Genomic DNA, 24,615 nt, shown 5'->3' on the forward strand with positions numbered 1-24,615 from the left:
CTCTTCCCTTTTCCTTTCTTCCTTTCCCCTTTCTGGATGTTGTTTGTTTTTGTTTGTTTGCTTTTGATGATTTTTCTCTTCGATTATTTATTTTGTAGAGGGTGGCTGTGGGTTGGGAAAATGTAAAGGATATGTGGGTGGCTGTTAGGGGTAGTGATGGGGAGGTGAACAGGGGACAGCCATGTCAATACTGTAAAAAAAAAAGTGTATGTCTATCTTCTCTCTTTTTCTTTTTCTATACCAAAAAAAGCTTATGGAGGAGAATATTTGTAATTTCCTTATATTTCCTACATAGTTTAAATGGGGGGGGGGGGGGGGTTGGGGTTAGTAGCATTCATATCATGGAATGTGAGAGGATTGAGGATCCCAAAGAAATAAGGCCTATATTTGAAAGTATTAAGTTCTATAGTCATATATGTTGTCTATAAGAGACACATTTGATGCACAGAAAGTATAAATCATCTTAAAAAAACATGGGTGGGGCAGAGTCACACATGCAACATGCTGCATAGTCATACCACATGTACAACACATTTCCGAAAGGATAGTGTCCTCATGCACAGGGATATGTTCTGTTGTCGATAAAGTGAATGGGCAATATTGTATGTCTATATGGACATTTATGTGGTATTAATAGCAATCCACGTACCTTCCCCATACTCATCAGAGGTATGAAAAAAAAATAGTCCTGTTTTAGAAAACATTCTGAAGCCACCAATATTTATGACTTATTTAGAAAATCCAGTAATAGACATATTTCTAATGGGAGAATTTCCGGAAAGAGGTTCCTACTTCATTTTGTGGTCTCTACCAATAAAGTTAGAACTGGTTGATTTGTGAAGATTATAGTATCTGGAGGTGCGAATATATTTTTGTTGTAAGGAGTCCCATAAAACATTTTCTAGAATAGATCTGGTTTTTGGCTCTCTGTCTATGGTTGCATTAGTACAGGATGTAAAATACCTTCCCTCTAGGCTTTCAGATCATTCACCAGTTGCCTATGTCCTATGGGGAAAAAGGGTGGGATGGAAAATCGAACATGCTGGGGCTTTAATTCATATTAGCATAATGTGTTTCAAACTAGAGAAATTATAGCACAACAGGTACAGGATTTTTTTTTTTTTTTATGATGGGACAGCATCAAAATAACAATGTGGGAAACAATGCATGCCTATGTTAGAGGGATTTTTCTTCAGGAAGTGAGTAAGATCGAGTGGGGTACCTCAGGGATCTGGGACCAATATTGTTTAATATCTTCCTTAGTGATATTGCAAAAGGTCTCGATGGTAAGGTATGTCTTTTTGCTGATGACACGAAGATATGTAACAGGGTTGATGTTCCTGGAGGGATACGCCAAATGGAAAAGGATTTAGGAAAACTAGAAGAATGGTCAGAAATCTGGCAACTGAAATTTAATGTGGATAAATGCAAGATAATGCACCTGGGGCGTAAAAACCCTCAGGCAGAATATAGAATATTTGACACAGTCCTGACCTCAGTATCTGAGGAGAGGGATTTATGTGTAATTATTCAGAAGACTTAAAGGTAGGAAGACAATGTAATAGAGCAGCAGGAAACTCTATCAGAATGCTTGGATGTATAGGGAGAGGTATAAGCAGTAGAAAGAGAGAAGTGCTCATGCTGCTGTACAGAACACTGGTGAGACCTCACTTGGAGTATTGTGCGCAGTACTGTAGACCATATCTCCAGAAGGATATAGATAGTCTAGAGAGAGTTCAAAGAAGAGCTACTAAACTAGTATATGGATTGCAGGATAAAACTTACCAGGAAAGGTTAAAGGACCTTAACATGTATAGCTTGGAAGAAAGAAGAGACAGAGGGGATATGATAGAGACTTTTAAATACATAAAGGGAATCAACACGGTAAAGGAGGAGAGCATATTTAAAAGAAGAAAAACTTCCACAAGATGACATAGTTTTAAATTAGATGGGCAAAGGTTTCTGCAGTAATATCAGGAAGTATTACTTTACTGAGAGAGTAGTGGATGCAGGGAATAGCCTTCCTGCAGAAGTGGTCACTGCAAATATAGTGAAGGAGTTTAAACATGCATGGGATAAGCATAAGGCTATCCTTCATATAAGATAGGGCCAGGGACTATTGATAGAATAGGATATTGGGCAGACTAGATGGGCCAAATGGTTCTTCTCTGTCGACACATTCTATGTTTCTATGAGAAGGCTATCAGACAAGTTAAAGTGGACTTGGAGGAAGAAATAAGAAAATTGGTAGATATATGGGAACATGCACAGGATAAAGCAACAGTTTTAAGTGGACTAGAAAATGTAAGACTATTTCAAAGGCAGAAAATTTTGAAGAAGGGGGTAAGTGGGGCATCTACTGACTGTGTTTATCAAGCCACAACAGGGAAAAACTTATTTAGGGATGCTTAGGAGGTCTGATGGGAATCTACCAAACTCCACAGAGGAGATATTGGGAGTAATGTATTCCTTCTATCATTGTAGATATCTCACAATCCTCAATTATAGACCATGGTGCAGGATTTTTAAGGGAACCTAGAAATGGAAGGTCTGACCAAACAACAGGCTGGAGAACTGGAGTCTCCTAATACAGTAGAATAACTGAAAACAGACCTATAATGGATATGTTACGCCTAGCGCTCCGGGTCCCCGCTCCTCCCCGGAGCGCTCACGGCGTCTTTCTCCCTGCAGCGCCCCGGTCAGTCCCGCTGACCGGGAGCGCTGCACTGTCATGGCCGTCGGGGATGCGATTCGCACAGCGGGACGCGCCCGCTCGCGAATCGCATCCCAGGTCACTTACCCGTCCCGGTCCCCTGCTGTCTTGTGCTGGCGCGCGCGGCTCCGCTCTCTAGGGCGCGCGCGCGCCAGCTCTCTGAGACTTAAAGGGCCAGTGCACCAATGATTGGTGCCTGGCCCAATTAGCTTAATTGGCTTCCATCTGCTCCCTGGCTATATCTGATCTCCTCCCTTGCACTCCCTTGCCGGATCTTGTTGCCTTGTGCCAGTGAAAGCGTTTAGTGTGTCCAAAGCCTGTGTACCTGAACTTCTGCTATCCATCCTGACTACGAACCTTGCCGCCTGCCCCCGACCTTCTGCTACGTCTGACCTTGCCTCTGCCTAGTCCTTCTGTCCCACGCCTTCTCAGCAGTCAGCGAGGTTGAGCCGTTGCTAGTGGATACGACCTGGTTGCTACTGCCGCAGCAAGACCATCCCGCTTTGCGGCGGGCTCTGGTGAAAACCAGTAGCCTCTTAGAACCGGTCCACTAGCACGGTCCACGCCAATCCCTCGCTGACACAGCGGATCCACAACCCGTAAGCCGAATCGTGACAGGATAGAGGACTAGTGTTGAGCGCAAATATTCTCAATTACGAATATTTGTAATATTTTTCCCCACAGAGCACATCTCAGTGATCTCATTCTTCCCTGCTTCCAGCTTGTGGTCTAAAGAAGGCTCCTATACTATTGACTGTATTAGACTGGAGAGCGAATTTTCGCAAATATGAGAATATGAGAATATTCGCAAATATCCTCATATTGGCGAATATCGTCACTAAATAATATTAGGAGATAGATGGATATATAGAAAATATAGATAGATAAGTAGATAGTTCTCCGTACACGCGCATGCGAAAATAACCGCAAATATATTGAATATGCAAATTTTGCAAATATAGGATGAATATATTCACAAAATATCATGAATTCGAATATGGCATATGCCGCTCATCACTATAGAGGACCAGTAATGTCAAATACATGGTTATTTTATATGGTGGCTCAATTGCAATACTGAGTTTGCCCAATTGCAATATTGATAGCCTAGGGCACTGAGGAGACTGACTCCTAAAAAAAAATTATAATAATAAAACAGATTGCTAAGGCTAACAATCTGATTGAGGCTGTGGAAGCCGGGAGGGGAATCGCGGCTTACCAAACTTTTGAACATGCCACGTTGATAATACAGGCCTCCCCATGGCCATACTATACACTTGCCTATACTATTGATTACTGTAACAAGAAACATTATTAGTGAGTATGAATTAAAGAGCTTCTGTGACAAAATTCACAAACTCATGGGATTTTCCAGATGCTGACAAAAGTGATGTCGGCTGTACACCTGCATTTTGGGGATGCGGCTGTATAAGCTCTTGACATCCAGTGACACAAACTTGAAGAATTCTGGCATACAAAACTTTGTTGTGCACAAAGCAATTCACCAATATCTCTAACAAAGGATGGGATAGCTGATAATAGGAGACAATAACCATTCCAAATAGCTAGAAAGGGGTTCAGTCACTGACACGATTCCCACCACGATGGGGCGGCCAGGGGTTGGGTCAGTGACTTATGAACCTTTGGAAATAGGTACCACTTTGGGGTTTTTGGGTTAGATGGAAGGAGACAAGATGCCATACATTCCGTTAGAACACCATTCACAATGGCCGATCTTAAGATGGAGCTAATTCTATCAATAATTTTGTTGATAGACTGATCGATTTTTATGACTTGATTGATATTATTGTATTGATACTGACCTTTTGTATATACATATTTTATATCATGTGTTGTCTTATGTGGGGACAGGTCACTTCCTGTCCTATTTAAGCAAGTCTGCTAGCGTCACTACTCCAGCGTCAGTGACACGAAACAGACTGTTGTTCAGATAGACACCCCATTTTTCCCATGATCTATGGGTGAATACATTTTTGGGTTCCCATTGGTTCAGTTTGCGGCTCGGCATTATGTGTTGCAGTGCCCATTCACACCGCTTGTAGTAACAAGATTGGAATATTTATTTATACTGATATCACAACCATGGTTTATCTTTTATAGCTATCACACTATATAAAAGAAGATAATATTTTATTAAATGAAAATGGAGACTGGATAACACCGCTATATATTATGAATTGGGTAGTAAGAATATACGAAGGAAATGAAATAATGTTAAGACCGGTTGTTGGAAGATTTGATGCATCTTTTCCAGAAGATAAACAGCTGGATATTAATCCCCAGATAATAACATGGAGACATAACTCAGTAGGTTATCATGAAGTCCTTTATCAGTATATAACATGTTTTCTAAAAGATCAACCACAGAAATATGTTTAGAAATGTATTGATTAACTAAAGGGCTGTAATAGAGGCTTTTCAGACACTTTATAATAATGTTAAAACATTGAAGAATGTCCCAAGCTCAGGGCTCCTTGTTTATTTGAGCCACCTTTACATTTAAAATCTACAATATTCCATAATAAGAGTGTTATGATTGTCTAAAGGTGTTGTCTATTGTTAAAATTATTGTTAAAAAGTATTTAGTCAGCCACCAATTGTGCAAGTTCTCCCACTTTAAAAGATGAGAGAGGCCTGTAATTTTCATCATAGGTACACTTCAACTTTGAGAGACAGAATGGGGGGGGGGGGGGGAAATACAGCAAATCACATTGTAGGATTTCTAATGAATTAATCGGTAAATTCATCGGAAAAATAAGTATTTGGTCACCTACAAATATGGAAGGTTTCTGGCTCTCACAGACCTGTAACTTTGTCTTTAAGAGTCTCCTCTGTCCTCCACTTGTTACCTGTATTAATGGCACCTGTTTGAACTTGTTATCAGTATAAAAGCCACCTGTCCAAAACCTCAAACAGTCACACTCCCCACTCCACTTTAGTCAAGACTAAAGAGCTGTCGAAGGACACCAGAAACAAAATTGTAGACCTGTACCAGGCTGGGAAGACTAAATCTGCAATAGTCAAGCAGCTTGGTGTGAAGAAATCAACTGTGGGAGCAATTATTAGAAAATGGAAGACATAAGACCACTGATAATCTCCCTCAATCTGGGGCTCCATGCAAGATCTCACCCCGTGGTGTCACAAGAATTGCAAGCAAAAATCCCAGAACCACACGGGGGGAACTAGTGAATGACATGCAGAGAGCTGGGACCAAAGTAACAAAGGCTACCATCAATAACACACTATGCCACCAGGGACTTAAATCATGCAGTGCCAGACATGTCCCCCTGCTTAAGCCAGTACATGTCTGGGCCTGTCTGAAGTTTGCTAGAGAGCATTTGCATGATCCAGAAGAGGATTGGTCAGATGAAACCAAAGTAGAGCTTTTTGGTATAAATTCAACTTGTCATGTTTGGAGGAGAAAGAATGCTGAGTTGCATCCAAAGAACACCATACCTACTGTGAAGCATGGGGGTTGAAACATCATGCTTTGGGGCTGTTTTTCTGCAAATGGACCAGGACGACTGATCTGTGAAAAGGAAAGAATGAATGGGGCCATGTATTGTGAGATTTTGAGTGAAAACCTCATTCCATCAGCAAGGGCATTGAAGATGAAACGTGGCTGGGTCTTTCAGCATGACAATGATCCCAAACACACCGTCCGGAAAATGAAGGAGGGACTTCATAAGAAGCATTTCAAGGTCCTGGAGTGGCCTAGCAAGTCTCCAGATCTCAACCCCATAGAGTTGAAAGTCTGTGTTGCCCAGCGACATCCCCAAAACATCACTGCTCTAGAGGAGATCTGCATGGAGGAATGGGCCAAAATATCAGCAACAGTGTGTGAGAACCATGTGAATACTTAGGACTCATTCACTCGGCTGTCTTCCTCCCTTAATAAATGTCCGTTATCCATTTGATAATTTTTCGAACGGGTTGCAAACGGCTGTAAAATAATCCCATTGATGTCAAAAGGATTTTTTTTACAATCCTTTATTACCCGTTTGCACCCGTTTGCTTCATGTTTTTTTGGACGACAGAAAAGACGGTGCATACAGTATTTTTTCTCCCATCAAAAATAACGGAATAGAAACAGATATTATAAATTTAACATTGAAGTCTATGGCAACCGAATGAGCCTTTAATGTCATCCGTTTGCACCTGGTTTATAATATCTATTATTACATCTGAGCATGCTCAGAAGAGGTGAAATCAGCAGACTCCTGCAGTGTTGTGGGACTACTACTGCTCCTATAATGGAGCATACTTGTTTTCATGATGGGGGTAGTTGTTCCCCCAGCTGCAGGAGTCTGTAGGGCTTGTACTACTACCCCCATCTACTACTACTACAACATTAGGGCTTGTACTACTACCCCCATCATAAACAGAGTCTGTTCCATGTTGGGGGTAGTAGTACAGGGGCTGAGGGATTGAACGCACTGGGTCTCACTTCTGAGACTCCATGCGATCAGATGTTATTAAGCAGGGGAGAGGGCAGCATGCTCCCCTCCTCTGCAATATATAGAGTGTTTTTACTTTCATTATTAAATCCCCCGCCAGAAGCCCTGAATAGCCGTTACTGGGGAGTCATCCAGGGCTCCCGTCATGGTTTTTAAAATGAACATTATGAGTGGCAGCTTAAAAGCACTGTGGGGAAGGGGCAAGATATATAGCACTGCAGGGGGGGCAGACGTATAGCACTATATATCTTGCCCCCCAGAGCATTTATAATGTGCCCCCCGGAGCACAGTTTTTAAAGATATTACCCCTGCCGGTGAATTTATAAATATATATACCCCCGCAGCACAGTTTTTAAATATATGACACCTGCCGATGCATTTAAAAATATATATCCCCCACCGGCGCATTTATAAATATATATCCCTCGCCGGTGCATTTATAAATATATACCCCCACAGCGCATTTATCATAATATGCCACTGCAGCGCTATGTGTAAAAACTATTCTATGAGCAGCACATCTTGCCAGCAGCCAGCCCGATGCACTGCTGATAGAATACTTTTCACACATAGCGCTGCGTGGGCATATGAATGTAGAAGCGCTGGGGGGGCAGATAATGCTATATGTCTGCCCCCCTAGCCAGGGCCGGTTTTAGACTAAGTGAGGCCCTAGGCAAAAATGATAAATGGGGCCCCCAGATTGCGTGATCAAAGATCACTATGTTGCGCCCCCTGAATTGTGCTGCTCAGCTAATGTGAGTAAATGAGATTGAGCTGAAAACCACAAATGGCTGTGACTACAACATGTGAAACGTAATAATTCCATCCAGGATGAATTTGTGGCTGTGGTAATTTGGGGGTGACAATGTGACACCATTTAGTGCAGATCAGCCCAGCTCCCCCCTTTGCAAGAACAAAGTGCACGGACACCTGTGGAGCAACAGCAACTTGTAAGGACAAGAAATCCAGCGCAAAACAGCATCATAAATTGTATGGTCACAGAAAACCACAGGGTCACAGAAAGCCATACATTTTATGATGCTGTTTTATGGGTTTAATAAACCACCTAAAGAGCAAGAACTGATTTGTGCTGGATTTCTCTGTGTGACCACATTTACTTACATTCGCTGAGATTCAGTACGATTCAAGGAGAACAACATGGCGATCTTTGACCGTACGACCCATTTTTGCCATCTAGCCCTAACCTTATATTGTAACCTTGTTCTTTATACATTAATAGTCACCGCACACAGATAAACAGTGATCTCAATGCTACCTATCAGTAATAGCGCCCACATATACTATAAGGCTTAGTTCACAGACAGAATGTCCACATGGAGAATCTCCGTGCAGATATTCCGCAAACTGCAGGACATTGACATAATATGCCGGCACTAGGACTGCACAGGAATGCAGCGTCTCATAGACAGCCATGAATTCTGTGCGGACACAGAAAATTGAATTTCCATGCCGGAAACATCTGTGGATCTGCCGGTGACCTGACCCATTTTATGCCTCCAGCTGTTGCCACCCCTTTCCCCCACCTCGCCCGCCCTTGGCCTGCTGAAAATGTTCTGAACACTGGGGCAGTGGACTTCCCCTTTAAGTAAGCAGCATAGTTCCCCCGCCCCATATATGGCAGCACAGTTCCCCCACATTAGGCTGGCAGTATAGTTCCCCCACATTAGGTTGGCTGTATAATTCCCCCACATTAGGTTGGCAGTATAGTTCCCCCATATTAGGCTGGCAGTATAGTTCCTCCACATTAGGTTGGCAGTATAGTTCCCCCACATTAGATTGTCAGTATAGTTCCCCCCACATTAGTTTGTAGTTCCCCCACATTAGGTTGACAGTATAGTTCCCTCACATTAGGTTGGCAGTATAGTTCCCCCACATTAGGTTGTAGTTCTCCCACATTAGGTTGGCAGTATAGTTCCCTCCACTTTAGGTCTGCAGTATAGTTCCCCCACATTAGGTTGGCAGTATAGTTCCCCCACATTAGGTTGTCAGTATGTTCCCCCACAGACATACAGCCTACAACCATATACAGTGTATGGCTGGAGGCTGTATGTCTATGTATTGCCCTGCTTCAGTGCTCTGACCACTGCTCCTCCTGGCTTATAGGCCATAGCAGTAGGTCCCGGGACCAGAGGAGCAGTGGTCTGAGCACTGAAGATGACTTGCTGCTGGTGACTTACCATGCTGGCCAGCGGGCGTCCTCCTGCTCGATGCTCTGCTCCTCCGTTCCTATGGGCGCATGCACGGGATGTCAGTGACATCCCGGCGTGCTCTATCTCTGGCGTGCACCCCTGTGTTTTTAAAGTTAATGCAGTGCCGCAGAGAGTTAATGCGGGCAACCTTGTGTCCCGAAAAGATCTTTCGGGACACAGGGATATCCTTAAAGGACATCTATAGTGCAAAATAACTTATCCCCTATCCGAAGGATAGGGATAAGTTATAGATCGCCGGGGGTCCGAGCGCTGGGGCCCCCCACGATCTTCGGTACGGGGCCGCGGCAATATACAGGAAAGGGGGCGTTCTGTCCCCGCATTACGCGGCGGCCGACACGCCCCCTCCATGAATCCCATAGGATAGGGGATAAGTTATTTTGCACTGGAGTACTCCTTTAATAGTGATAAGGGAAATTAATCCATCCGCCCCCCCCCCCCCCGATCCGCCAGTGATACTCACACTACCAATACTGCAAGGGCCATCTTTAACTTTGATTGGGCCCTGGGCAAGCAATTTTTTAGCCTCTGCCCCCCCCCCATTTTTGCCACCATAGGCAAAAGCTAATTTTTTTGACTCCCACCTTACTACTGGGGTGACACACAGTAACAAACCTCCTCCACATTTAATCACTTGGGCAGAGTAAGGGGTCTTGGGCAGAGTAAGGGGTCTTTACCCTCTTTAGGAATTACCATCACAAACTTTTCTAGGAAACAGGGAGGGAGGGAGGAATCTGGAGAGATCGTATTAAATGTCTGGAGTAGGGGGGCCAGTATTTCTGTCTTGAGTGTCTTATAAAATTTGAAAGTGTAGCCGTCAGGGCCAGGGCTTTTGCCAGATGGTAGCGCCATTATAGCTAGTTCCTCCTGGGAGAAAGGTGATTCGAGAGCAAGAACTGTCTCCTGGGGAAGGCGGGGCAGTGCAGTTGAGTATAGGTATTGGTGTAGGGATCAGTATCAGTTGAGGGGTTACAGAGTGCAGTCGGTTTGGGTAGATTGTAGAGGTCAGTGTAATATCTATTTAAAGCAGCGAGGATGTCGTGAGTGAGATGGGAGGTGGTATCAGGTGCTGTACGGATCTCTGGAATGAACATGGAGGACGTCATGTCTCTAAGAGCTGAGGCCAACAGATGACCCGCCTTATTGCTCCACTCATAATAGACTTTCCCCATGATTTGTTTATAATAACGATGCTTGGTATTTAAGAGGTCCAACAGTTCATGGCGGACTCTTATCAGTTCCCTGTATACCTGTTCTTGTAGCGATGGTTTGTGCTTGGTCTCTAGAGTGTGTAGCATCTGTGATAGGGAAAGGAATGTTGCTGCCTTCTCCCTTTTCAACCTGGACCCATGGCTCAACAATACTCCCCTAAGTACACACTTCAGGGCATCCCATTTCATAGATGGTGATGTGGGATCAGAGGCATGGTCTAGGTTGAATTGTTAGATAGACTGTTTAAGATCCTGGAGAGAGAGCGTGTCTAGGATTAACGACTCATAAAATTTCCTGGTGGCGTGAGGTTTGGTGAAGGCTGGGATGGAAACAGAACAGAACACCGGTGCGTGATCGGAGAGTGTGACCAATCCTATGGAGGTGGAGGAGACTGCATGGAAGAGGTGGTGTGGGAGGAAGATGTTGTCTATCCTACTGTACGACTGTCTGGGGTGGGAATAAAAGGTGTAATCCTTGCCCTGAGGATTAAGAGCCTGCCAAACGTCACTTAACTGCAGGGAGTATAGTTTACAACACAGGGCTTTCAGTTTATTATGAGATATAGTGGAGTGGCCCGTGGAGGTATCAAACGCAGGGAACATGGGGATATTAAAATCACCGCAAAGTATAATAGTCCCCGTTGCATAGGCCGAAAGAGCATCCAACGTGCATATCAAAAAAGGAACTTGGGAATGGTTCGGTGCATATATCGAAGCCACTGTAAGGCGTTGGTCAGCTATTGAACAGTTCACAAAGAGGAACCTAGCGTCCGGGTCCGACTTGGAGGAGGTTATAATGACAGGTAATCAAATGTGGAACGCAATTGACACACCCCTCGTCCTGGCCTCTGGGTTTGCACTATGGCACCAGTTTGAATAATATTGAGAGGTAAATGTTGGGAGGTGGCTTTCTTTGAATTGTTTTTCTTGCAGAGCAAGAATGTGTGTCTTTTGTTTATGAAAGGAATAGAGTGTCTGTGCACACTTTTCAGGAGTGTTGAAACCCAGCACGTTGAGTGAGGCAACTTTAAGGTCTACCGCCATGGTGTGTGTGACAATCAGATGGCAACTCACCACTGCACTTAGGAGTCAACAGGCCGCCCACCACATAGAGGCAAAGAAAAGATGACATCAGTGACCTAAAAAAGAAAGGGGAAGGTGAGGACGAAAGAAAGAGACAGAAAAGCCGGCTCACAGACACGTAGGCACAGGGACCACAAGAGGTGGCCATAAGGGCCGCGATAAGCGTCAGGACCAGCCTGGCTGCCGTCCTATTGGGGGTAACATAGAAGGTGCACGACACCTGAACGCACCACTATCCACCATAGGTACGTGTAAGGGTATCAATAGGCTAGGGCCTGGGCCTGAACATTGCTTAGGGGAAGCCACAGACACCAACACATATGTAGATGGCCTCTAATGAGAGGGCTATGACATACTTGGCGGGCACTGAGCCCCTAGGGAGCTAATAATTTGGGGGCTAAGACAAAACAGAGAAATTCCCATAAACAACAAAGAATTGTAGTTGACAAAACAACAAGCAGGCATAAAACACCAGTCTAGTGAATGGAGTCCTGAAGGAAGTCAAGTAGCTCTAGGCTCACAGGCTGGACCTCCAGGTAAACCAAAAGCATAATGATGGAACATCAACGGTTACAATAAGCCAGTCAGGTCTTCCTCTTCTGCCTTTGCGGGAGAGGGGCTGGTAGGAGTAAGTCATGTCCCTGCTGCGAGGGCGAAGGGTACACTCCTGGGGTAAAGGAGACATCATCCTGGAATAAAATGTCCCAATCTGGTAGTGCAACCGGAGGCCGCTTAAAGGCGTTCATGAAATGGCGAAGATCTCCTGGGTTCCTAAGGGTAGTGGAGCCGTATCTGGCTGTCAGGGAGAAAGGAAAGCCCCATCTGTATAAGATTTTGGCGTTTTGAAGCATTTGTAGCAAAGGTTTCAGCGCAGCTCTCAATTGAAGATGTGGAGGGAAAGATCCGGGTGAAGTTGCACCCTAACCCCGTTAAAGGTAAGGGTCTTGAGAGTACGGGAGCTTCTCATGATCTCATCTTTTTGCAGGAAATGGTGACCTCGACAGATGACATCGCGTGGTTTCCGGGTTCTTTGCTTTTTACGCCTGATGAACCCTGTCGAGTTCAATCTTGTTATCAGGGGGCTTTGAAGAATCTCATTAAAAAGTCTCTGGAGGGTGTCATGTAAGTCTTGAGGCTGTACTGTTTCAGGCAGTCCTTTAATTTGGATGTTGTTCCTCCGATATCAGTTGTCCATGTCATCAATGTGGTCTCTAGTCGCAGACTGTTGCAGAGACAACTTCCTTGTGGCATCTTGGAGTGACTGCAGCTATACATCGGTAGTTGAATGAAAGTTTTCAAGTTGTTGCACACGCGTCTGAAGCTGTGAGACCTCTGCCTTGACAGGTTGCAGGTCTTTTTGCCATGCAGATTTCAAATCTTTGGCTATGGACTGCAGGTCCGTTTTAGTCGGTAATAGATCTAGCAAAGCTTGAAGTTCAGGATGGCTCTTAAGGGTGTTAACGGCTACTTCTGGTGAAGGCAGGAATGGAGCCGGAGCGGCAGTAGCCAGCAAAATAAGCCTGTCACCTGAGCGGCGATGAGGTATACCCCTGGAAGATCTAGGTTCATCCACTACAGTATCTTGCGAGTCGTCAGAGGAGGATCTGCTAGACATGGAGGCCCCAAAGGCAGCTGCCTTCCGAGGGTCTTGAACAACTTCTTTTTAGCTGGTGGACTCTTACCCCAGTACTCCGGGGTGTCTGTGTCTTCAGAAGAACTCCCCAATTCTCTGTCGGATCTGGCCTCTGAGACCTCCATTTCGGCATACCAGTCCAGGACATTTTCAGGAGGTGGGCCTGGAACCTGGCGGTCACCGGGGTCAGATCTACAGGGCTGTCACCATAAGCAATCTGGGGGCCCACAGAATGGAGCCTGGCCCCAGTTCCCTGACCATTATTTTGAGGAGGAGAGGACCCTTGGACTGGGACAGGGGGCTGCTCTGAGGCCTTGGTGACCCTCATTGTGGAAAGCAGGTGAGGAACCCATAATAGAGGTGGTATGGGGCAGCATGGGAGCATGGAGTGGTGGGAAATCCTCTGTATTCCACCGAAGATGGGGCACACAGTTCATAGAAGAGTTCACAGGGTGCTTAATTAGGGCACTCCTCGCCAGGAGTGCAGTAGAGGCTACCTGAGTTGGCTGCTGCAGCGTCTGCGCCTGTGGGGTGAGGTGATTCCGGCACTGCAGAGATGGCGCAGCAGAGCCGAGCATAGGGGAGTTGGGAGGTACCTGGGTTCCCGGACCTACTTGCGGACCTTGGCAGTCAGCAGTTTCAGGATCGGAATGCTGCGAGCCTACTGATGCTCTCGGCGTCGGCCTGCCAGTCTGCGGGGGGTCCGGTGTGCTCTGAGTGAGAGAGAGCGCAGGTCCTCGTCTGCCCTTCACTTCCGGTCCTGTGCATATCGGCTCTGGCAGGTCTCACAGCCGGGAGCGCAGTAGAATGGGGCTGCTGGGGCTGGAAAAAGGCCGTAATCTGGTGTGCTGGGTCCTCAGGATGTTCAGAGGGCTGCTGATGTCTTTTGTTCATGCGTCTACCTCCCCCCATGACAGGTAAAATTAGCCCATAGACTGTCAGCCCAAGCAGGAGCGCTCAGTGGTCACGTCCATCCACCAGCGCGTCAAGCCACACCCCCCTAGTTTAATTAGCATTTATTTATTTGATACATCAGAAAAGCATAACTTAATATTAGGTACAGGCATCTTTGTTTGCAGTTACAGAGATGAAACATTTCCTGTAGTTCTTGACCAGGTTTCCACACACTCCATTAGGGATTTTGGCCCATTACTCCATACAGACCTTCATCAGATCCTTAAAGTTTCGGGACTGTCACTAAGCAATATGAAATTTTAGCTCCCTCTAAAGATTTTCTATTGGGTTCAGGTCTGGAGACTGGCTAGGCCACTCCAGGACCTTGAAATGCTTGGCCAAGATCTCGCATGCATGGCCCAATCCATCCTCTCTTCACTACGGTGCAGTTGTCCTTTCGTCTTTTCAGAAAAGCCGCAGAAAAAAATTATGTTTCCATCTCCATGCTTCATGGTTGAGAGGGTGTTCTTGGGGGTGTACTCATTCTTTTTCTTCCTCCAAACTCAGCGAGTGGAGTTTAGACCAAAAAGCTTTATTTTTGTCTCATCAGACCACATGACCTTCTCCCCTTTCTCCTCTGAATCATCCAGATGGTCATTGGAAAATTTCAGACAAGCCTGGACAAGTGCTGGCTTGAGCAGGGGGACCTTGTGTGTGCTGCATGCAAGGTCCCCCTGCTCCCCCAGCTCTCTTTAGGTCATTGACCAGGTCCTGCCATGTAGTTCTGGGGTGATCCCTTACCTTCTTCATGATCATTGATGACCCACAATGTGAAGCCCCAGACCGAGGGCGATTGACCGTCCTCTTAAACTTCTTCCATTTTCTAATAATTGTGGCAACACTTGTTGCCTTCTCACCAAGCTGCTTACCTATTGTCCTGAAGCCCATCCCAGCCTTGTGCAGGTCTACAATTTTATCCCTGGTGTCCTTACACAGCTTTCTGGTCTTGGCAATTGTGGAAAGGTTGGAGTCTGTTTTCCTGAGTGTGGGGACAGGTGTCTGTTATACAGGTAATGAGTTCAGTTAATACAGGTAATGAGTGGAGAACAGGAGGGCTTCTTAAAGAAAAAATAACAGGTGTGTAAGTGCTGGAATTGACTGGTTGGTAGGTGATCAAATACTTATTTCATGCAATAAAGTGCAAATAAATTTTTTCAAAATCATAAAATGTGATTTTTATTTTAGATTCCATCTCTCACTGTTGAACAGTACATATGATAAAAACTAGGTTAACACTGAGGGAGCTCCAGCGATAAAAACATTCCATCTGGATATTCTGAGTGCACCCAGTGCTGACTTGAATAATTTGGTGCCATGACAGCACGGACATTGCAATTCCCATAGACGGCAATATCTAGCCATAACCTTTTAGATGCCTTCGATCAATGTCTATCATTGCATCCATAGGGAAAATAGAGATGCCGGTGTGTTCATGGGGGCTTGTCAGACCCCTGCAGTGTGATTGCAGGGGTCAGATGAGTACAAATTGTTCCTCTGACATTCAGGATCTCCAATCTGCTTGTGTGGACTTCCTAGGAAGGTTGTACAAGATTGTCGATAGTATTGATTAGTACTATATCATTCCATAGTTCTGAACAGTACATTGGAAGCTAATGATTGCATATAAAGTTCCCCCTATGGGTGCTTAAAAAAGGTATAAAATAAATATTTAAAAAAGTTTAAAAAAAACGTTTAAAAGCCCTTCTAATAAAAAATGTAACCACCTCTTTTTTCTATATAAAAAAATATGTCTAAACTTTTAAAATATAATGTTTATGATCCTGCACACTAAACAGCATAAACATAAAAAAATACCAAACGCCAGAACTGATTTTCGGTATATGTCAGAAAAAAGATTTATCAAAAAAGAGAAAAGCGCCCCACATGACCCCAAAACAATACTGTGGAGTCCAAACCCTCCTCCCCTGATGAGAAACCTTGGTTCATATCCTCCTGTGACTGCCTCCTTGCTTCATATCAAACGTACATACCTGCCCGGCTTACATCTATTCACGCCTGACGGCCCATTGACCCCCATATTCCACAATTCTCGTTTCGCACCTGCTTTTGCTGGTTCCTCCTTCCTTGGACTTCAAAAACATACTGGTCCCACATTTCAAAACCTTTTGACTGCATCCTCTCTGAAGCCGCTATCAGACATAATGGAGGGAAACACACCAACCTTCATACATTCGTTCCAATACCACCAACTGCAACACTTCTACGCTGCCAACATCGACACCTTGCGGCTGCACCGCCCACTTTCTTCCTTTGAAAAGCTGTGTACCTCTAACACAGCTTCTTTTAGACCGGTTAGTTTGGTATATACCTTACTACTAGATACCCTACGATCTGATCCCCTCCCTTTTAGGGATGGCTGGGAAAGGGAACTGAGATGGAACTGTATGATGGAGACTGGGCGGTGCGCTGGTGACATAAACTCTCGATCTCAACTAGAGCTCAAGAAACCAACTACAAGTTGCTCTCCAGATGGTACCGTGTCCCCTCCCTGTTGACCAAACTTTCTCCAGGAACCCCCGACGTTTGCTGGAGATGCGGTGAGCCGGGTGGTACGCTCTCACATATATGGGTGACATGCCCCAGTTTAGACCTCTTTTGGTCCCAGGTTCTGGACACGATACACAGACTCACGAACATTAGCCTCCCCAAAGCTCCAGCTCCACTACTGTTGACAGTACTCCCCGCAGGCCTTCCTAAATGGCCTCTAAGACTAGCAAGATTTATGATCCAGGCGGCGCGTACGGTGATACCAAGGCTCTGGAAATCATCCTCCCCGCCTTCAATTACGTCTTGGTTTCAGGAGATATCCCACCTACATACAATTGAGGAATTAATTGCTGACTCCAGACATCAGGTAGAGAAACACCACCTTATTTGGGGCCCCTGGGTTGCCTTCACAGACACCGCTGACTTTAGGTCCATACACCCAGAACTGACTCTCGGATGATTTGTTACTGCCTCCACTCATATCGGCTACGCCTGGGGACCCACTCCGCTCGCCTCTCCTGAAGGTCAGTTCACCTGCGAGTATTGTGATTGCAGCATACTACTTGTAGACATAGCTCTCTGCACTTGCCCTCTTGTCTGGTAATTCTCCTCCTTCTCTCTCGTTTCCCTCTTTTTCTTTAGACCTTCCTCCCCTCTCCTCACCTTTCTCTCCCCCTCTCAGTCTTTCCTTCCCTCTTCTACGCCTCTTCTCCCCCCCCTTTTTTCCTTCCCCCCGTCCCTCATCCCCAAATGTATGCATTACTGATCCTACAGTTTTTTTTTCATGCTTTACATGCCTATGTTCGCTGCAGACCCCAAAAGGGGATCTGTAGGAGTTGGATATTGGATATTACATTGCCTTACGTTGTTCCTGAGATACAGATGTCAATACCTGCCTTCCTTCTGAGGATTGGCAAGAGCTCTGATATGATATATTGTTCTGTTTACCATTTCTGCTTGTCAGAAGCCTCTGTAGGCATGCCTCATCCATACTGTGTCCTGAGGAATTTACCTACTTACCGTGCAAGTCTCGTCATAATTACATGCTGTTTCTTGTTTTGTTTATCTTACAAATTTCAATAAACCTTTAATACAAAAAAAAAAAAAGAGAAAAGCGATTTATAATCGTTGCTTTGCTAAGCAAGTTCTGGAGGCATTTTTTTTCTTGCTTTTGGTTTTGCTTATGTGTGACATATTTATCATCCTGTCACAGGGGGTTGATAAATTTGGCTTACGTAAGCAAAAACCAATAAATGACTGCAGAGCAACACCTTGTCACCCCACCTGAAGTCGCAGCTGTAAAAAAAATGTGCAATATAATATATATATATATATATATATATATATATATATATATATATATATATGTGTGTGTGTGTGTGTGTGTGTTTATTACATTTTTTCCCCAACTTTTTCCCCCCTGAATGTACTAACCTATTTTTTGATTGTTTTTCTTTCTTCTCATTGCAGATCTGTGTATCCTGTGGACTTCTTCAGATTCGGTGGACTATGGTGAACCACGTCTTTGGGGTTTAATATTAATAAAATATTTAATGAGGGCTTGTGGGGGAGTGTTTTTTGGAATAAAAGTTTTTGTTGTGTTTTTTTTAATTTACTTTACAGGCTTAGTAGTGGAAGTTGTCTTATAGATGGAGTCCATTACTAAACTGGCTTAGCATTAGGCCCAAAAACAGTGCTAACCCCCAAATATTCCCCCGGTCACCACTGCCACAGGAATGCCAGCAAGAACAGCAAGGAATGCCACAGGAATGCCAGCAAGAACCAGCAAGAACAGAGCATCAAAAATGGCACTCCTGTGCCTAGGCGGTAACAGGCTGGCATTATTTAGGCTGGGGAGGGCCAGTAACAATGGTTCTCACCCACCCTGATGACCTCAGGCTGTTGCTGCTTGGTTGGTATCTTGCTGATACTGAAAATACAGGGAACCTCCTTTTTTATTATTTTATTTTTTGAAAAAAAAACAACAACAAAAAAAAAACGCATAGGGTTCCCTCTATTTTCAGTATCAACTAGATACCAACCAAGCAGCAACAGCCTGACGTTACCAGGGTGGACGTTACTGTCCCTTCCCAGCCTAAATAACGCCAGCCTATTACCGCCTAGGGAAAAGAAAGGATGGGCCGCACTCACCATTAAAGTGCAAAAAGTGTTCGGTTTCTTTATTTGCAGAGGTACATCAAATCATCCAGCAGGACGTCTTGGAAGAGCTTCAGCTTGAACTATTACCGCCTAGGCCCCGGAGCGCCATATTTTATGCTACGGGCCTGTTGGTAGCGACTCTTCCCGGCACCATTGTGGCGTTGGGTACCAGGGTAATAATTGTGGGTTAGCGCTAGCTGTTTTTGGGGCTAACATTAAGCTACGGCTTAGTAATGGATTCCGTCTACTTCCACTAATAAGGCTGTTATGGAAGGGAAAAAAAATAACAACACTTTTTCATAACAAACTATTATTCCAAAAAACACTCCCCCACAAACACTTGTTAGCCATTTTATTAATATTTACAAAAAAGAGAAAAAAAACACTGGTCATCGACGTAATCCACCAAATCCGAAGAAGTCCTCTGTATTCACGGATCTGAAATGAGAACAAAAAAACACGGAAATTGGTTTGTAGGTTTATGGCCCCCTTCCTTTTGGGAAAACATCCATAAACCAGCGTTTCCAAACAAAAGGCCTCTAGCTGTTACTAAACTACAACCTCCATCATTTCTAATTTAGCAACAGCGAGCCTCCAGTTTAGCAACAGCTGGAGTCTTGCTGTTTATACACTACAACTCCCATGATTGGAGTTGTAGTTTGGCAACAGCTGGAGGCACCCTCTAGCTAAACTACTACTCCTGTGATGGGAGTTGTAGTTTACCAACAGCTGGAGGCCCCCTGTAGCTAAGCTACTACTTCCGTGATGGGATTTGAAGTTTAGTAACAGCTGGAGGCACCCCCCGCCCAACCCCTAGCTCATTCCCCCCCAGCTCATCTCTCCTTCCCCTACCCCTAGCTCATCACTCTTCCCCCCCCACCCCAAGCTCATCACTCCTCCCCCAGCTCATCTCCCCACCCTCCAGCTCATCTCACGTGCTTAGGCGCACGTGCGACTTTTGTAAGCAAAAAAACTGCTCTAAATCCCCTGATAAATCTCCCACTATATTCTTAAAAACTAAAATGAATATATATTTTATCAAAAAAAGTATTTTTTTTTTTTAAAGTAGCACAGTATTTTAACCTCTTTAAGGACCAGGCCCATTTTGGCCTTAAGGACCAGGCCAATTTTATTTTTGCATTTTCGTTTTTTCCTCCTCGCATTCTAAAAATCATAACTCTATTATATTTCCATCTACAGACCCATATAAGGGCTTGTGTTTTGCGTCACCAATTGTACTTTGTAATGACATCACTTTTTTTTACCATAAAATGTGTGGCGCAACCAAACAAATATTATTTATGTGGGAAAATTGAAAAGAAAACCGCAATTTAGCAAAATTTGGAAGGTTTTGTTTTCACGCTGTACACTTTCCAGTAAAAATGACATGTTTTTTTTGTTCTGTGGGTAAATACCATTAAAATCATACCCATGTTATATGCTTTTCTATAATTGTACTGCTTAAAAAAAATCTCAAACCGTTTAAAAAAAATTGTATGTTTGAAATTGCTCTATTTTGACCACCTATAACTTTCAAATTTTTCTGTATATGAGGCAATATGAGAGCTAATTGTTTATGCCATGATCTGTAGTTTTTATCAATACCACTTTTGCTTAGGTTTTACTTTTAATACATTTTTTATGAAATTTTTTGGGAATAAAATGTGACAAAAAAGCAGCAACTTTGGACTTTATTTTTTTATGTTTACGCCGTTCACTGTACGGGATGATTAACAATATATTTTAATAGTTCAGACTTTTACGCACACGGCAATACCAAATATGTGTATTCATTATTTTTTTAAGCTTTTTTTTTTGGGGGGGGGGGGTAAAATGGGAAAAACTGACATTTTCCTTTTTTATCACATTTTTTTACTTTTTATTTTAAATTTTTTTACTTTATTTTTTACACTTTTTATGTCCCCATAGGGGACTATTCATAGCAACCATTTGATTGCTAATACTGTTCAGCGCTATGTATAGGACATCGCACTGATCAGTATTATCGGTGATCTTCTGCTCTGGCCTGCTCGATCTCAGACCAGAGCAGAAGACCCCAGGAGACGGCCGGAGCAAGGTGAGGGGACCTCCGGCTTCCATGCTGGATGATTGGATCCCCCGGCAGCACTGCGGGCTATCCAATCATCCATTCAAAGTACCGCACTGCCACAGATGCCGTGATCTGTATTGATCACGGCATCTGAGGGGTTAATGGCAGACATCCACACGATCGCGGACGTCCGCCATTACCCGCGGGTCCCTGGCTGCTGATAGCAGCCGGGACCTGCCACGCATGACGCGTGCACCTGCCCGGTGCTCGCGGTCATGGCGGCGCGTAAATGTACGTCATGTTGCGTTAAGTACCACGTCACCATGATGTACATTTACGTCCATTGTTGTTAAGGGGTTAAAAACTATGTAAATTTAGGTATTATTTAATTGTGTTAACCCACACAGTAAATTAGTTAAAATTGAATCCCTAAATTCGATAAATTGTAGGTTTTAATTCACATTTCTTTATTTACTTGTAGATTCCTAAAGGTCGGTGTAATGACCTCTGTCCATCAGGGACCCGAAAAGTCCTCAGAGAAGGATATCACATCTGCTGTTATGACTGTATCCCATGTCCAGAAGGAGAATTTACAAACCATTCTGGTATTTATATATTTATATTTACCTTTTATATACATTTTATTTAGAGAAATTTTAGGCAGGGAGCCCTCAACTTTGCAAGTAAAGGGTGTTAAGTGATGAAGTATAGTAGGTAATGGGTGTGTCTGAACCTGGTTCTTGAAACAATTTAACCTCTTCTCTGTTCAGCTGGGGCATCACCTGTTGCTTCTCAGGGCATTCAGGGGGTGTGGAAGACGGGAGGAGAAGCCAATGCCATTTAGTCCTGGCATCCATGCCATCCACGATACTGGATATTGAAACATCAGTCTACCTCTACACATTTGGGGCATATTTATGAAATCCTGTATAGAGGAAGAGTGGTGCAGTGGTGGAGATCATTGCTTCTTTCATTTTTCTCAGGCCACTTTTAAAATGTAAGAAGCGATCTGATAGGTTGCTATGGGCCATTGCACCACTCTTCCTCTACACAGGTTTTGATACATTTTGTATATTGGCCCTTATTTACTAAGAGTGTTGTGTAGGTTTCTTTGTGGGTTTTAATTCCCTACAATTTATTTTCCACGGTATTTACTAAGGTTTCCTACATTTTCCACTTTCCCTACACTTTGCTTTTCTTTATACCTGTTCTGATCTGTTGGGTTTTCCTCACCTCAAATACACCACATTTTATGTGGAAACCTTAGTAAATATGTTGGGTTTTTGTGAAAATGTTGGGAACAAGCCCTTTTCGGAAACCACGCCCCTTTTCCTGGCGACTAGCCCCCTTTTTCGGGTTTTCTTAGCAAAATGGAGAGTTAATCAGGGTTTTTTCAATTCTGACGCAAATGCTGGCGCAAAATCTGTTGCAGACAGAATTTCTGGCACAATGCGACAGAATCTGGCGCGCAACCCGACAAAACATGTCGGCTTTGCAATAGTAAATGAGGGCCATTGTCTGTTATAGAGGTTTTCCCTTTCACTGGTTCTGGATCTACTGTGTTACTGTGAATTCTCTTTTACTTTCTAATTCTGTACCTTACCGCTATCTTAATTTTGACTTGGCTTGTCTGAGTTCTCTTAATCTGTTTATTCATTCCCTGTGTTTTTTTTTTTTTACTGTTCTCTAGGCTGTGCCTGTTTAACCTATTATGGCCCGACCTGCTCTGACTACTGTACCGTTACAAAAGGGGGAGGGCTGCCAGTTTTTAAGAGATCCCTAAATCCCTGAAATTGGAATTTATTCAGAATTTTTATCTTGGTTTGAATACAGTTGGTAGGAACTAGCCAATTTTCCATGCAGTCAGAGTCAGCCGAAGTCAGTTAGAAGAGATACTAACAACTAATATGTAAACTAAAAGATAGGCAGTCCTTAGGAGTACCTGGATGGAATTATGGGTAGAGATGAGCGAATCGAAGCTGGCGAACGCAAATTCATTACGAATTTCAAGAAATATGCGATTCACAACAAATGGGAATATCGCCGCGATTCTATTGCACAAATTGCTCCATTAAACTCCATTTACGGCGGTCCAGGCTCCAGGGAATCTAAAATGGCAGATTCACATGTCAGTACATGGGACAAGGAATGCTGGGAAGGGAAGTAGACGAAATGACCCTGAATCACATGCAGGATGCAGCCTATCAGCAGCCAGTCACCCCTGTGATATCACAGCCCTATATATTCGGCAGCCATTTGGCAGCTCATCATATTCATTACACTGCATACATAAAAGACAGACATCGCAGTGTGTGTGTGTTACACAGAAAAGCTCATTCCAGCAGCGGTTCACATCCTAGTCACATCAGCGTTCTGGTGGACAGAGAACAGTGTTTTTTTTTACATTTCAACAAGCTTCCTCAACTTCATAAAGTTCCACAACAAATCATCTGCTGGTTATAATAGTCTGTAGATGGTATAATAACCAGCAGTCCATTCCAAATAGTCTTTGATTGAGTGAAAATTTGTGTTTAGTACACAGCTTTTTTGTGCTGCAGCACTGTTGTGTTCTGCTGGTGTTGTGAAAAAAATATATTTTTTAAGCATACTGTATTTTTCTGGCCTCATAAGTGCATACCACATACGTACATCTAAGTGGTGTACTGTTTATGCCTGTTAATCTATCAAGGGCCTACATACTGTGAAAGTCCAGGCAAAAGTAATCACCAGCTGGTGTTTTACTCAAATAATTTTTGAAGCGTACAGTAGTGCATTTTTCTGCCCTCATAAGTGCATACCACATACCTACATCTAAGTAGTGTACTATTTTGTACCTGTTAATCTGTCAAGGGCCTAGATACTGTGAAAGTCCCGGCAAAAGTACTCACCGCTTGGTGTGGTACTCAGATACTTTTTCAAGTGTACTGTAGCACATTTTTCTGCCCTCATTATTGCATACCACATACCTACATCTAAGTAGTGTACTATTTTAAACCTGTTAATCTGTCAAGGGCCTAGATACTGTGAAAGGACAGCCAATAGTACACACCTGCTGCTGTTCTAGACAAATACTGTTTTACGCTCAGTGAAGCGTATTGTACTCTGCTCATATACGCAATAAGTATGTCAGGCAGAGTAGTGCCAGGACGTGCACAGAGGAGCGGCAGAGGCCTAAATTCATCAGGTGCAGGCAGAGGTTGCAGCAGAGTTGGGGTGTGTGGCAGCCGGAGTCGCAGCGAGAGGTCTGAGATCCCGGTGTCAGTAAGCAGTCGTGTCGCAGCAGTGATTGATCGGTTCACTCGGTCATCCACTTCATCCCAAGTGACATCCGACACCCCCAGTCAACAGTCGGTGGGTTCCTCAGACTCAACCCTCAGTTGGCATGGCCCTCCTGCTGCTGCCACCTCCAGGCTATGTCATTGTGCTGCTCTATGGTCTCCTCATGCTAATGCTACCACCTCTAGGCTCTGTCATTGTGCTGCTCTATGGTCTCCTCATGCTAATGCTACCACCTCCTTGCTCTGTCATTGTGCCACCATATGGTCTCCTCCTGCTGATGCTACCACCTCCAGACTCTGTCATTGTGCCACCATATGG

The 24,615-nt window shown here is 44.1% G+C and overlaps 1 protein-coding gene across 1 annotated transcript in view; it reads left to right on the forward strand.

Annotated features, from left to right (window-relative positions):
* The window catches only part of LOC130321444 (extracellular calcium-sensing receptor-like), a 214,000-nt gene that overhangs the window by 150,354 nt on the left and 39,031 nt on the right, over positions 1 to 24,615 (forward strand). Inside the window, exons 4-5 of the mRNA XM_056553038.1 lie at positions 4,835 to 5,041; positions 21,500 to 21,623. Coding sequence (XP_056409013.1) covers positions 4,835 to 5,041; positions 21,500 to 21,623 — 331 coding nt within the window. The remainder of the gene's footprint in view (positions 1 to 4,834; positions 5,042 to 21,499; positions 21,624 to 24,615) is intronic.

This window comes from Hyla sarda, chromosome 1, assembly GCF_029499605.1.
Source record: "Hyla sarda isolate aHylSar1 chromosome 1, aHylSar1.hap1, whole genome shotgun sequence".
Taxonomy (NCBI): Eukaryota; Metazoa; Chordata; class Amphibia; order Anura; family Hylidae; genus Hyla; species Hyla sarda.